The sequence below is a fragment of the Leptonotus elevatus genome, chromosome 19, assembly GCF_054856555.1.
Source record: "Leptonotus elevatus isolate MCC_2025b chromosome 19, RoL_Lele_1.0, whole genome shotgun sequence".
NCBI lineage: Eukaryota > Metazoa > Chordata > Actinopteri > Syngnathiformes > Syngnathidae > Leptonotus > Leptonotus elevatus.
Window position 1 is genome coordinate 2,621,196 of NC_141257.1, and position 14,918 is coordinate 2,636,113.

At 42.5% G+C, this 14,918-nt stretch overlaps 1 protein-coding gene across 1 annotated transcript in view; it reads right to left on the bottom strand.

Annotated features, from left to right (window-relative positions):
• The window catches only part of macf1a (microtubule actin crosslinking factor 1a), a 131,233-nt gene that overhangs the window by 85,801 nt on the left and 30,514 nt on the right, over positions 1–14,918 (bottom strand). The window contains exons 3-6 of the mRNA XM_086062443.1: positions 5,277–5,338; positions 3,070–3,159; positions 1,086–1,163; positions 915–1,007 (exon numbers count right to left, since the gene is read on the bottom strand). Of these exons, the coding sequence (XP_085918569.1) occupies positions 915–1,007; positions 1,086–1,163; positions 3,070–3,159; positions 5,277–5,338 (323 nt within the window). The remainder of the gene's footprint in view (positions 1–914; positions 1,008–1,085; positions 1,164–3,069; positions 3,160–5,276; positions 5,339–14,918) is intronic.

Consider the following 14,918-nt stretch of genomic DNA (forward strand, 5'->3'; position numbering starts at 1 on the left):
AATACATTTTCATATAACGTGTTTTAAAACTCATTCATATAAATGAGTTAATTATTTTTTATTATGTGCAATAAATTTTGATTTAACAGTGTTTCCCCCTGTATTTAAGTTCAGTGTTGTTCAAACATGATGTTACTGTACAATGTCTTACAATAATATTTATTAGACTTTTTAGGAATAAAATCTCCAGTGGTGTGCAAGATTAAAGTGTAAAAGTGGTTTGGTATAGTTTTTCCCATTAAAAAAGGTGACATATTTAAATTCTAAATATCAATATGACTATTCCTGGTTAAATAAAATAAAAACTAGATTTTTTTTGCTCAAAAAAATATATATTTTGAAATGCAAATTAATATTTGTTTTTATTTGTTCATGATTTTTATTTTATTTTATTTTTACTTTATTAAATGAATACAAAAAAGACAAAAATGTTTTTGTTAAATCAATAATTTTAATTGAATCAATATTTTTTATAGAATTGATTTTGAAAATATTTAAATGAGGTTAGATAAATGATTAAATTCTGCAAAATTCCTTAAAATTATTTTTAAGTAGATAACTACATTGTCATTTGAATAATCAGACATTTACACCAAAACTATACAATAGTAAATTGATTTTAAAAAGTTTTTAAAAAAACTTTTTTTTTTAGCAAGATTGTTTTTTTCTTTTTCTTTTGTCACACAATTTGGTCAGGTTTGCCAGATTAAACATGATTATTATTACTATATATTAAACAAGACTTCTTTAAAGCTGATCTATCAACAAATAATCTCATCATAAAGTCATTGTAAGTGACCATTATAATAAAGGATGGGATCTGTATGTCATTAATGCAATGAAATCTTGAAAAAAATCAAGTGCATGCTAATGACCAGAGCCAGCACAGCAAGGCAGGAAGCGTCAGAACAGACCTGGAAGTGGAGAATGATGGTCCAGATGAGACCCAGTGTAAGTTTGGGGTTCCCGTCGGTGATGTCATCATTTCTGATATTGACAAGTTTGACCTGGAAGCAGACAAGCAGACATCGTCAAAAAACTGTGTGTAAAGAGTCTGAAGATGTGAGGTGGAGACCACAACGTACTTGTCTTTGTTTTAGGAAGTCCAGAGCTATTTGGACATTCTGCAGTCGATGGAATCTCATGCGCCCCTTCTCCCTGGGCTGGAACACACAAAGGAAGAAGAAAAATGAGGAAAACAGAAAAAGAAGGAGAGGAAAGAATTGGGCCGTCAAGCACGCGAAAAAGAAGAGTTGCACATGAAAGCTCTGATGGTGAGGAAGGTTAAAAAGACGTGGACGGCAGCAACTGCACACCGGTGACAACATCACACAAGATTAGTCAACACGTGTGTCATGAGTACATTCCATTGCCAACTTAAAAAAAAAAAAGAAAAATCCCATTACTCTGCTTTTAAATGTCTAAAACGTGTTTGTTTGTAAATGCCTTTAAATTATGTGAAGCACACTGAATTCCTTGTATACGAAAGCGCTATACAAGTAAAGCTACCTTAAGTCAGGTTTTTTTATTGTATTCAAAGCACAACCATTGAAATTTGTCTTAATTAATACATCTGAAAATAATGAAGTTCAATAAGTAATGAAATTCAGTTAAATTTCTACTTTCTGTGTTGACATCAAGGACGGTCTTAGCCACGAGGTCGGCTGCGATAAGTCGCTCTTCGAAGAGGATAAAGAATACTTGTTACTATTGTTAAAAACATGAATTAAAGTTGAGTCCCTCCCGCTGCCGTTTGGTGAGCATTTCCGCGTGAGGGCTAAAATGCAGCTTTTATACCAATCCTGTGTCATTCTAATGGAAGCGCTTCGCAATTGGCCACTGGCTGTTATCCACACGCATGCAGCCCCACAGCGCCACCTAGAGGGTGACGGCAAGAGGCAATCGGGGGACGTACTCCCTCAGCTTCTTCCTCCTCGTCATTATCATCATTATCCTCCTCCACCGCGAGCAGGATGAGAGGAGGCGCACGTGACGCGTACGGCCTTTTCAGGAAGGGGCTGCTTCTGGGTTGCTATAGTAACAGCAGGGGAGGAAAAGGGGGATGAAAAGGAGGGGAGGGGATGAAAGAAAAATTGGTTCGGAAGCAGATGGCCCGCCTGACGCCAGTCAGCACGCTGGATGCGACCGGCGTTGACATCTTGACAGCAAGAGGGCACGATGGGAGGAAAACAGAGTCACCTGACTGCTTAGCGTCCTCGAGACAAAGCCGGATTTACTCGAAATGGTCTCACTCACATCGCTTGGATGAGGGAGGCAAGAGGCAAATGTATATGAGAGCATGAGGCAATGTGAGATTAGCGAGAGTAGCAGAGACAAGAGTGACAGCATGTGGGGGAGAGTGATAGAGAAAGTAGAATAGACTAAAAGAGTGTAACTTAATGAGAGCGAGATGAGATAACATGAGAAAATAAGATCACATGAGAGAGAGTAAGAGTGGAAAGTATCAAAGTGTAAGAATATGTGAGTGAGACAAGAGTGAAAGAACATCAGAGCGTGACAAAAAAGTATGAAAATACGAGTATAAAAAGGGAGCAGTGTGAGTGAGTATTTTAGGATTGTTTGAGAGTGCAGCGTATGAATGTGTGAGTGTATTAAAATGTGAGAGTACGAGCACGACTAAGAGACACGAGATCATGTAAATATATGAGAGAATGATGAGTTAAAGAGGCTATAAGAGCCCGAGAGTGGAGAGTATGAATGGGTGAGAGCATGAAAATATTCATCTGAATGTGTGAGAGTGAAAGAAATGTAAGTAAAAGTGTGTGAGAGTAAGAGTGTGAAATAGTTAAACTATTAATAGTGTTAAGAGTATGAGACAGCGTCCAAGAGTGGGAGACAAAATGTTCATCTGAACGTGTGAGAGTGGAAGAGTGTGCGAGTAAAAGAGTGTAAGAGTGTGAAATGGTTAAACTATGAGAATACGAGCGTGAGAGAATGACAGCATGAAGAGTATGAGACAGCATCCAAGAGTGAGAGAGAACGTGATGGAGATTGATAGTAAATAAGAGAATACGAGAGAGTGTGTGGGTGCATGAGTGTAATTCATACCAGGGTGACGCCAGAGAGGACCTCCAGCAAGGAGATGAGGTTGTGTCCGTCTCTCAGGTCCTCATAGAGGTCTGTGATGTGCTTCCTCACCTGCAGGAATGACAGCGCGTGAGGTGAGGTCGAGCAATATTGGGCTGCTCTTCCGATTGGTCGTTTACAATCAAAATTCAGATTCATTTATTTCAGTCTACTCCATCGGCAATGCTGCGTGGTACCAGGCGGGGTGCCAAATGCACCACCCGCCCCGCTGCATGTCGGCCCAGTGGGGTCGGCGTGGCAACAAAGAGCAAGGCACGAGCTGTCGCCATGACGCTTGAGGGAGCGGAGGGCGAGAGCTGACTCAGGACAAGCACTCGCATCCAAAATAGAAAATACAAGCGAGGACTGCAGTCAAGGACATGTCGACATGTGTCACTGCGAGTTTTCTGCCTGGCTGAAGTTCTGTGGCAGTTTTCCAAACAAGAAAGCTGCAGTGCCACTTATTACCACAGGAGGGAGACAAAGTTGACTTAACGCCACTCAAATGCAATGGAATTACTTTTCCTAACAGTTCAGCCGATTGCAAGCGTGGTCACAGAACAAATTAAACTTGGAACTCAAGGAAATAGCAACACTGTTTTTTTGTTTTTTTTTATAATAAGGTGAAAGGAATTTTATAGTAAGGACTGACAGGATGTTGTCATCGAGCAGTTTACGGGAAAACATTTCGACAGTTGACATTACTGCAGATAACAAGAGCTGGACTTTTAAGATGTGCCGCTGACATGAAAACGGATGCTACAATCTCTTTATAGCTTTGTGCACTTTTTATTAGGCACGCTGCTTTCAAGCAATTCGAGCAGGATGGACACAACTTCCGAATCCTCATCGGCCGGATTTGTGTGTGTGCGCATACCAGCAGCTGTGAGTGTGTACACTACACACACACACACACACACACACACCTGTGCAGCCGAAAGACTCAATTCAAGGTGTGTATGTTTGCAACGCACTGAGCAAACTTGGCGAGGATGATGTCACTGAACAGGAAGGCGGAGGCCGGCCAGCTTTCTTTGCTTTTTAGCGCTTGCTGCAGTCAAATTGTGGAGTCTTTCCACGGGTTTCTTCTGCACAGGTTTGGTGCTTATTTTATTTTCTAAGTAATGCTTTTCAATTATTATTGTGATCATTTTTGTCTTTAGGATGGTTGTGCTTTTATTGATTGATTGTTTTTTTTTTTTCAGCAAAACATCCAATAGCTGCCACTAGGGGGCACATTACATACACAGTGCGAGTTCAGGACATTCAAAAAGATCATTTATTAAAATGTTTTTTTTTTTTGAGCATCCTAGCACTCAGTCCTTTACCCCAAATGCAGTTGAGTGGTTGGTGACCTACATTTGCACACTCGCCGATATTGAGTTACATGTGCCAGCGGCCGCTATTGGCGCAGTTGCCTCACAGTTTACAGTTGCAGGGGGGGGGGGGGGGGGGGGGTATTCAGACAGACGCCTCGTTCGTTCCTCAGTCGTGTGACACGGACACCCTGCATTCCATTTCTCACAATCGCCGTGTGCTTGTGTGCAGATTACAAAGCCACACAGTGCACTTCACAGCTGTGGCACAAACGGCACGGCGTGCTTCGACGTGCCGCTATACCAGCTGTCGGTAAAAATGGAATCATTGAAAATGACCTGTGTGGTGGTTGTTTGTTTTATATGTAAAATTGTAGTCTAAAATATACGTTAAATACTTAATTAAAAAAAAGAGTGTGAAGAATTCTACCGTTTATGCTTCAATGCAATGCATATTGGACTGCTCCGACCGGTGTGCGCACCTTGGCCACCGGGGGGCAGTATAATACAGACATACATCGGTTCAAGCTCCTCAGGAAGCCGCAGTAACTTTGGATATTGTTGTTTGGGTGCACACAATCGATAATTGGTTCGATCACAAGATGGAGCAATATGTCAATTTAAATAACTTGTTTTTACTCAATTACCCAAGTAATCGATAGGAATAATTGATTGTAAAAAGATTTGTTAATGGCCCTTATTAATCAACCCTGGCAGTGATGACATCGCTTCAACATATTTCCTTGATGCCAATGTAGTACTTTTAGATTTGACTGAGCTTTGGCGCCATCTTGAGGCGTCTTTAGGGTGTTTGAAAAACAGCACAAACTCCACTACTAATATGTGAATAGTGAACGGCAAACATGCAAGTACCTTGATGAGATGCTTGTTGACCCATTTTGTGAAAGTCTTCTTCTGAACTCTGTCACGCTCGTCTGCAGGGAATCGAGAGAGAGAGAGCGAGGGTTAATGACATCATCGAAAACACTTTCATTTCGATCGTGTTGGATTTCCCCCTCAGTCGACACACTCACACCGACGTCTTTTCCGGTAAATTTGCAGGGTTTGCGAAGGGCCTGCATTGTGGCTGATGGACAATAATTGTTTTTGTTGGCACGCTTGAGCTTTAGCACATTGTAGTTGTTTACGCTGCAAAATGACGCATGAGACAAAAGTACAACATGAGGTCGGATGTCCATTAGTGACCGCTAATATGTCAGTCGGTTTTAAACCTTGTGTGTAGTTTTTTGACTTAACTGGTTTGTAAGGGGATGAAAAAAAGCATAACGTATATGTATAAATACTAATATTTGTTTGGTTTAGGTGAACGGTATGGGATTTTTTCTAATAGGTTTTTGGTGAGCTAACAAATACACGCACGCACGCACGCACATACACATACCAAAAAAAAAAAAAAGAGCAATGATGATGACATTACCGAATGAACAATACTGAGCTCTTTAGAAAAAAAAAAAATAAATAAATAAATACTAATATTTACGTTTAACATTTTATTCTCTCTTGTGATGATCTTTTTTCTTTATATACGAGCTGTAGGTCTGAAATACATGAATGACTGTAGTGCCTTTGCTGAAATTGGTGTCTCAGTATAAGATATGAGGCTCCCCAAGGGTCAACGCCGGGACCCCTTATTGTTCAATCTATCTATACATGCCTCCTTTAGGCCAGCTCATATGCAGATCAGTGTGTGTACACAAAACATTTGTGAAGGTGTACAATGATCCAAATTAGGGCCTTGGCGGAGGCCTGTGTTGTGTTTTGTCTCAATGGTCAATCTTGTTCCGGGACGGCCATTGCGGTCCAGAGGGGTGATGCATTTGTTCTGGGAATAGAAGCGGATGATGGGCCGCCAACGTCTTATCTCCTGCCTCCTCTCTCCCACCGCAAACAACACACACACACACACACACACACACACACACACACACACACACACACACACACACACACACACACACACACACTGCTGGAAACAATCTCCCTCTTCTCCGTCTCCTTGTGACATCATCCCACCTGGGAGAAACTCTCATGTACTTCCATTCCTTCCTTGTGTTTGTACAACACCTTTTAAGCCACCGCCTTATTTTGAAAACATTATGTTAATGTCCGCTGAGATCACCGAAATGCAGCTCTTTTGGAAAAAGTGCTCCAAAATAAAAAGCATTGGCCGAATGTTGCTATGTTTGGCTTGAAGAGCGCGGCAGCGTGGAAAAACAGGTGTTTAGCTGTTGCCACGGAGACAGAGCGCCAAGCCACGTGGAGATGGACGTTATCACTTCCTGCTCGTGCACACACACACACACGCACACACACACGCACACACACAGGCTCTAAAGACCTTCAACTGCTCCTAAAGTAGAACGGCTTTCTGACCAGGTTGTTGGATTGAGGATTAAGTAGGTGAAGTGTCTCAAAGTCAACGTACGCGTACGCACACGCGTACGCCAATTTTACAATAGAAGCAGGAAGTCAGCGAGCGAGTCTTTCAACAAGCGCTTGCGACATAGTTTCACCACACTGCAACACGCCTTGCTCCCCAAACCTGCTGCTCGGGTGGCTCAGCTGAGAGCAAATATGCTTGCAGGTGCTTTTAAAATATATATATATATATATATATATTTCTCACATATATTCACACACATGTATAGTGTATGATTATAAAGTAGAAAATGTGTCATAAAATAAAATGTGTGTGCAGCATTACAGTGTGGAGGTAACTGGCACACATTGGCACTCGTTCACGATACAATGGGGGATTTATTGTTGACACGCACTCTCCCTCTCACACATTTACACTTTCATTCACACAAACACTCATGGACAGAGACGAGCACACATACTCATACTCTACCACACACTTTCCACATACACACATGCACAAACACATACTCTCTCATGCACATAGATACATTTTCATACTCTCACACACAAATGCACACACACACACACACACACTCTCTCATTAACACAAACCAGAACAATCTCTCACACTCACTGTCACATGCACACTCACTCTCATATACAGTCATACACACAGTCTCAGTAAAACTCATACATGCACTCTCTCACACACAGTCTCTCACACAAATTAATACACACCCTCTCATAACCACACACTCACACTCTTGTATACTCACACTCGACTTTCTCTCATACTCTCAGACTACATTCACAAACAACCACACTCACAGGAACACATACTGTCTCACATTTACTCTCACACTCATATTCCACACACACACATACTCTCTCATTCACACACACATTCTCATACTCTCACACACACAAACTTTCTCATTCACACAAACCAGCACAATCTCTCACTCAATGTCACATGCACACTCACTCTCATATACAATCACACACAGTCTCAGAAAACTCATACATGCACATGCACTCTCACACACACAAATGCAGACAGTTTCTCACACAAATTCATACACACCCTCTCATAGCCACCCACTCTCACACTGACTTTCTCTCATTCTCTCACACAAAACCACACTCTCACACAGCAAAACATTTTGTCTCACATTTACTCTCACACCCTTTTTCAAACATATATTCTCTCTCACTCTCTCTCTCTCTCTCCCTCTCAATCACTTAAAACACACAAACACGCACATCCTGTCACTCTCACACCCACCTGCACAGCACATGAGCGAGTGCAGGTGCGCGTTGAGGCGAGACTCATTCTGGTAGTCAGGCCACATAGTCCCTCCAAGAGTGTCCACAAGACGTCCTAATCTGCCCCGAGGCCGGCAGCCGGCAAATCCCCCTCAGCCGTCCTCTCCCGCCATGTCGCCCCGGCCCGTCGGCACCGTGCTTGTGTGGCGCTCTGCACACGTGTTGTGTCAGGGTGCCTTCCTCTCCTCTGTCCCCTCCTCTCAGCTAAATGACTTCACTTTCCCCGCCTTCCTTCCCTCGCTCCCTCTGCAGAGATCAGCTGGCCGAGGCTCTGTGAGGCACTTCCTCATCTTCTCGCCTCACTCGGCGACGCTAACGGAATTCTATTTTTACACCGACTGTCACTTTTTAAGTCTCTTGTGTTTTCGGTCTCATTTTCCTCATCAAGCAGCTCTCAGCATTCACGGCCAGCCCGCGATTCAGCCAAGTCTGTAATTGTTCCTAATTTTAGAAGCCTGCATCCAATCACAGCCCTTCACCCTGGAAGCTCCGCCTTGCTTGCTTCCTCGCATCCCGACGCCTCCTGGCCGGGGAAAGTTTTGCTGTGTCATGTTCAAACCAAAACAGAGCCAAGCAGGAGAGAGGTGGGAAGCAGCGAGTCGGCACGAGCTGCGGATGCTGAGTCATATTCAAAAAATACTTCTTTTTTTTTTTAATGCTTTGCCTCAGGAAAGTCAGTCCGCTTAGCTTAATGCTAGCAACCAATGCACAACACCATAAACAAGCTAAGGAATAGCATCTTTATTCTTTTACATTCTATTAAATGATGTTTTGCGACATGTTTTAAAAACCGTGGATGCAAAACCAAAGCACAAAGTGACATCATCAAATGACAGCTCTCACGTGCACACTTAAGTCTCCATTTCCCTCTGGGCAACTCCCGTCCTTCTTTCTTTTTTCCTGGCTTCTGGTCCAGCGTTCGTCTGACATGAAGCACTCAGATTAGCGCTCCTCTCGCTCTAATCTCCCTCACTCGCACTTACTGGCATCGTATGATCTTCTCCTTTTTCGGTTTCACTTTCACTCTGATTAATAGTCCGTCTTCTAATCGCAAGTGAAGCTCAACAACAAGCCGCCCACGTACTAGCCACGCTACTAAGGAGCCTACAATACTCATCAGATGAGCAAGCAGCATACACTGCCCTCGTGTGGCCAAATGGGAGAAAATGCGCGAGTGCTTATATTCATGTCAACTTCTTGTTCTACCAAACGACACAAGATCATCTCATCGACTAATAAATTTACAGCACACTTCATTGGGTAAAGAAAAGTTGGTCTACTCTTTTACAAGGTAACTCAAGATCACTTTGGTGTAATTTGACGAAAATGTAGTTTGTTGTGAAGTCAATGTCCCTCAGGGCTGCACCTCGGGGCCCTTGTAGTATTCTATTTAGTTTTTAAGGGATCTCCTTATGTATAATTTTTTTTTAAGAGCTGGTTAAACCAACTTAACCAAGTAAATCTCTCTCCTATTCTGCCCCCGCTCTTACAAACTATAGCGCTCATTACGCTGCGCCAGTGACTTGGCGGCTAGTGAAACACTACGTCAACTGAAACACTTTTGTTTTGATGGAGGCACAGATTAGGGTTAGAGCTTCTGGTAAGCGGCACGTACTTGATTGCCAAGCGACAATGTTGACACAAGAGTGGGAGGTTGGTTGTCTGTTGCATTCGCCACACGCGCAAATCTGAACAGCAACTGCAGAAGTAATTCTGAAGTCTTGAATAGAAAGTGCTGAAGATGTTAAAACATTTGCTGAGTAAAGTGCATTCATCTTGATTTTGAAAGGTATTGGGTCAAAAAGCATCTTAAAGTGTTATCTAACACCTGGGACATGTTAAATTATTAAGGGGGAATGCCAGCTTCAAATTCCTCTCCGAGTTCCTGCTCCCCCCCCCCCCCCCAGTTTTTACTACCGGACTATCTAGGACCACGTCATTAGGTACACCTGCACCATAAAAGGTAAGCATCGAAGTCAAGGAGAAATATTAAACACAGCCCTCAGTCAGTCCAGAAAGCTCAGCATGTGTTTTACCTCTCACGCCAAGGTACTGAGCAATCGTTCGAGAAAACCACACTGCAAGCAGATCAAATCAGTCGCGTGCAAAAGCAACAAATCCTAAATGAGCTTAAGACGCTAAGCCTGCAATGTGGCCCGAGCTGGAAGTTCTGGCCAATTGCTGGATATGGGGAACAATATAAACAAACAAAATAAAAGGTTAGATGAGGAATTTGGTATTAAGCAAGAGGAAGTCACAAATGAGAGGAATTTGACATTAAGCGACAAAACAATCAGGGCCCCAGCACGCAGTCCTGAGGGACTCCAGTATTAAAGCAGACAAAAAAATGTGTCAAATTAATAAAAACGAAGCCTTATAGGTGTTTTGATACATGAGACTATATTTGATTGGATCTCATTAGCTTGGGTAGGTTTGACAAATGTGATCAGTGAGTCGTGGGTGTGCTGGAGCCCATCCCGGCTGACTTTGGGCGAGAGGATGGGTCCACCCCTGGACTGGTCGCCAGCCAATCGCAGGGCATAAAGAACAAATAACCATTCAGCCTTACATTCCCACCTAAGTCGGAAGACGCAAACACAGACAGCAACTGAATCAAGGTCACAGAAACTGAGCACTATTGGACTCATTGTTAGTTTGGATTAGATCTCAATAGCCAGTGGAGATGAATTTATGTTGTGAATGTTGTGGCCAGAAAGTTTAGAAGTGGAAAAAAAAAATGCACACGAGAGGCTTACTGGAAGTCCACTTGCATCAACAGCTCACAGAGCAAGCGGCCAACAGTTTAACAAAGCTTCTGATAAAGCATGGCCTCACTTTTGGATCCAAATATGGACTCGGCGCACGAGCAAATACTCGTACGCGGGTTGTTTCACTGTAACAGGAGAAACAACGTGTCTGCCTTTAAAATAGAACCGTGGACATGGTTTCGCGTTAGCAAGCCTGGAGCGCTAATGCTACATGCTAAGACCCGACAAGGTAACAGGTGTCCATTCCCGAAAGGCCAAAATAGCTAATAGGATGCCATGCGCAACACAAAAGCTAATTAAGAACTAACATGCAAAAATTGTGACTGAAATCAAAAAGTGGGTGGAGTCTCAACAGGAAGTGTGTGACGCTAATGGCTAATATGACAAGATCTACTTCCTTCCTGTCAGGGGCCGTTATTACCTCCTTGAAGCACGAGTGGCGCGAGGAGACGCTGACGATGACGGCGGCGGTAGAACCAAAAGCCGGCCGCGGTGAGGAAGTGCACCGTTGCCACCAGGATGGGCACCATGACGCCCGGGTCGCACAGAAAGTCCATGACCCCTCCCCAAGAAAGACGCCCGGTTAGGATCCAAAGGAAAACGAAAGCATCTCATGGGATCACAAACACAAAACTAGCCAGCTTAACAAGTGCACAGTGCTTCTCTCCGTGGAGTTGCCCTCCCTCTTTCCCTCTCTCTCTCTCTCTCTCTCTCTCTCTCTAAAGCTCACTCACCCCCTAGAATGAATTTCCATTTCCTCCAATCAAGTCATCGCAGAGCATTTGGGCGAATGAAACTCGAAAGCAGGAAGCCACAAACTGCACTTCCTGTGGCTGCCTAAACGGGCTGTGGTATACTATAAGTAAAACATTTAAATATGTAAGTAATGTATATGCAAAGCAGATTGGTGATCTACTGGAAACTTGAGTTGACAGGACTTAAGCTGTACCCTTTTTTTTAACTCATTCACTCCCAGACATTTTCACTGAAGCAACCCCCTTCGCTCCCGGCTGTTTGACTGGATTTTGACTGATTTTGCGAGGCCCACAGAATATCGTGTTCTATTGCTATAAAAACATGGAACCTACCAATTTTACAGCAATTAGAATTAGAATATAGCTAAGCTTCATCCTTGTTCACAAATCTCTTTAAAAGCTTTGTTGCAACATGGCCCTGGTTGATCTCTTATACTCTGCTGGCCGTTTTTGTAATAACTACCTTTGCCATTACCATTCTCTTCAGTTCAGAGGCTGCATCAAAGCCTTATGTATGTTCTAGAATTAAAAAAAACATTAAAAATGTATAAATACATCTTTGGGAGCATGGTAATATTTAAAATAGAACGTATTTTATACTTTTTTTTAGGAGCAAATGAGTTAATAGATTGTTGTAAGGTGTTTATTTGTACAAGAGATCGGTGTCAAGTGACTGCCTAAACGGGTTGCGGTATATTGGAAGCTTGAATTAATGGAAGTCGGGTAGTTTTCATACAGCATTGGTGGTCAGCAACTTGAAATGACTGGCCAAAGTACGCATACCCGTAAGAGCAGCACAATGTCCATCTTATTCCTTTGACACAACCATACATACACACTTACAAATAAAGGATTTGTATAAAATTTCAATTAGCATTTTTTATGATTCTTTTAGGAGAAATTTTAGATTATGTTTCTTTTGCTGGCCTTTTACATATATTTTTTTTAGATCTAAAAAACAACTGACCCATGAACAGGCAGCAACAGGAGGGTCAAAGAAGTGAAATGTGCTTTGGTGTTTATCAGCGTTGCCATGACCGGAGTGACGCATCCCGGCTGTGATATTTTGATTTTATTTTTACCTTTTGGACATCAGCTGACTATGACGCCGGTGGTGGAGGATGTGGGTTGAGGGTACAGAGGAGAGGGTCAAAGACCGAGCCAGCCGCGGGAGAGCGCGAATGGACGTCTCCTGTTACTCGCACTTCAGAAAGAAGCGCGCGTGAACGTTAGTGACAGAAATAAACGATATATCCGTTTGTTGGGGAAATGTTATATGCAATATTTATTAGCATTAGTTTTCATGTAACGGCTATCTAACAATTGAATTAAAAAGTAAAGGTTTGATAGCGCCTCCCAGAGGACATATATGCAAAGTAACAGATGACAAGCTCGATACAGTTGGGGTCATTTAGGAATTACATTAACAACACGCTTTGTTCAGTAAACAACCCTTATCAATTCTTAAAGGACTACATTATTATAATTACTGCATAAAGAGGAATAATAAGACAAGCTTGTGGCAAGTGAGACCAGGACTGCAACCACTGCTCACCACCGTGTGGCAGGAGAGACCAATAATACAAAGTCCCACTGGTAAGCAGCAACTTTGCTACGTACGAGTTTCTACAGCAGTTTTCAACTGCAGACCACAATAAGAAAACAAATTGGTCCAATGAATACCTCTCAATTAACTTTTTTTTTGTGTACCTTATGTTATGTCCACTATGACAGTTACACTGAAGTGTATATTTTTTGCTTTGCTTTATAAAAAAATAAATAAAATAAAAAAATAAAATAAAATAAAAAATAATAAAAATAAAAAATTTAAAAAAGGAGTAGAAATGACACGAATCCACAGAAATAGAGCACGATTATAAGCTTTGCATTGTGTCGTGAAGTGAATGGCTCCTTTCATTCATTCAGCACGAAAACGTGTCACCGCTTCTCACCCCGCACGGACAATGCCGCCTTTTGTGACACGTTCTCTACGTGTAAAAACAGCAGAACTACATGAAGTGTCTCATATCGCTATAAGGCACCTTTTACCGACCTTCAACCCCCCTCCAAATTGTCCTTCGTAGCAAGGTCACGCTGACACAATAACTGAGATGCTGCAAAAAAACATACAACTCAAAATGACAAGCTGGGTGATAAGAGGATGAGGATGGCAGGAAACATGATGAGCAGGATGAGGAAAAGGACTGACGTGTCCTCTAAACTTCAATTTAATCCACTAAAATAAAGCTAAATAGTCCAACATTTTGTCTAGAAAATGTCAACAAGATGACTCAATAAGTTGCAGCAATATTAGTTGCTTTCCGCACAGAATAAAGAATATATGCCTGTGAGTGTTGTTATATTGTCTGTCGACATGTCGCTGCACTGAATTTTGAACAGCTGGCACCGCTCTTCATCTTCCCCGCGGCACTGAATGGGATCTACGGTATAAAAAAAACAGGCGGATGAATGGAAAATGAAAACTTAATATGTAAAAATATCAATGCGGCCAAGATTGGAGAACATGTTGGAAAACTTTGCAGCCTGCCACAGACTCAGCTTGCCACGCAGTACCACTTTTAGCATATAGGGGGCAACCTGATGCAGCTAGAAAAACACACAGCTGTCCCCCTCTGTTCATATTTGATGACGCTTTTATAGACAGTGGCAGATGAGCGACCACCCAGACGATGACTCTGGCATCAGAGGGTCAAACACAGGCATGAGCAATCGAGCTCGGAGCGTGTCGGCTCAGCTAATCTCACACGCGCGCATGCGACAAAGAGACTTGAATAGATAGCTTTGGGAAAATAAACAATTAGTGAGTGAGTGACAGTTAGCTTACAGTATGTTTTGACAGGCTGAGCTTAGTGGGTAGCTGCACGCAGGAAGTTAGCGGGCGGACAGACAAGACACCCCGAGAGGCCATTAAGAGATTACAAGTAGCATGCATGACCGCTGCATAAACTGACAAGTGTGGATTAACAAGCCTCAACACACAAACATCAACACACACACACACACACACACACACACACACACACACACACACACACACACACACACACACACACACACACACACACACACACACACACACACACTGCCTCCAGACAGAACTGCTCAGTTTGGAGTTAAAGCTAAATGCTAACATTGGGGCTAGGCGATTCATTGGTTCAAGTTTGTTGCTCAGATTAATGAATTTATTTATTTATTTATTTTTAGTAGCTGGTCTAGTTCAACTTCTTACACTAACTGGCTGCGATCGAGGAGCTAGTTAGCGT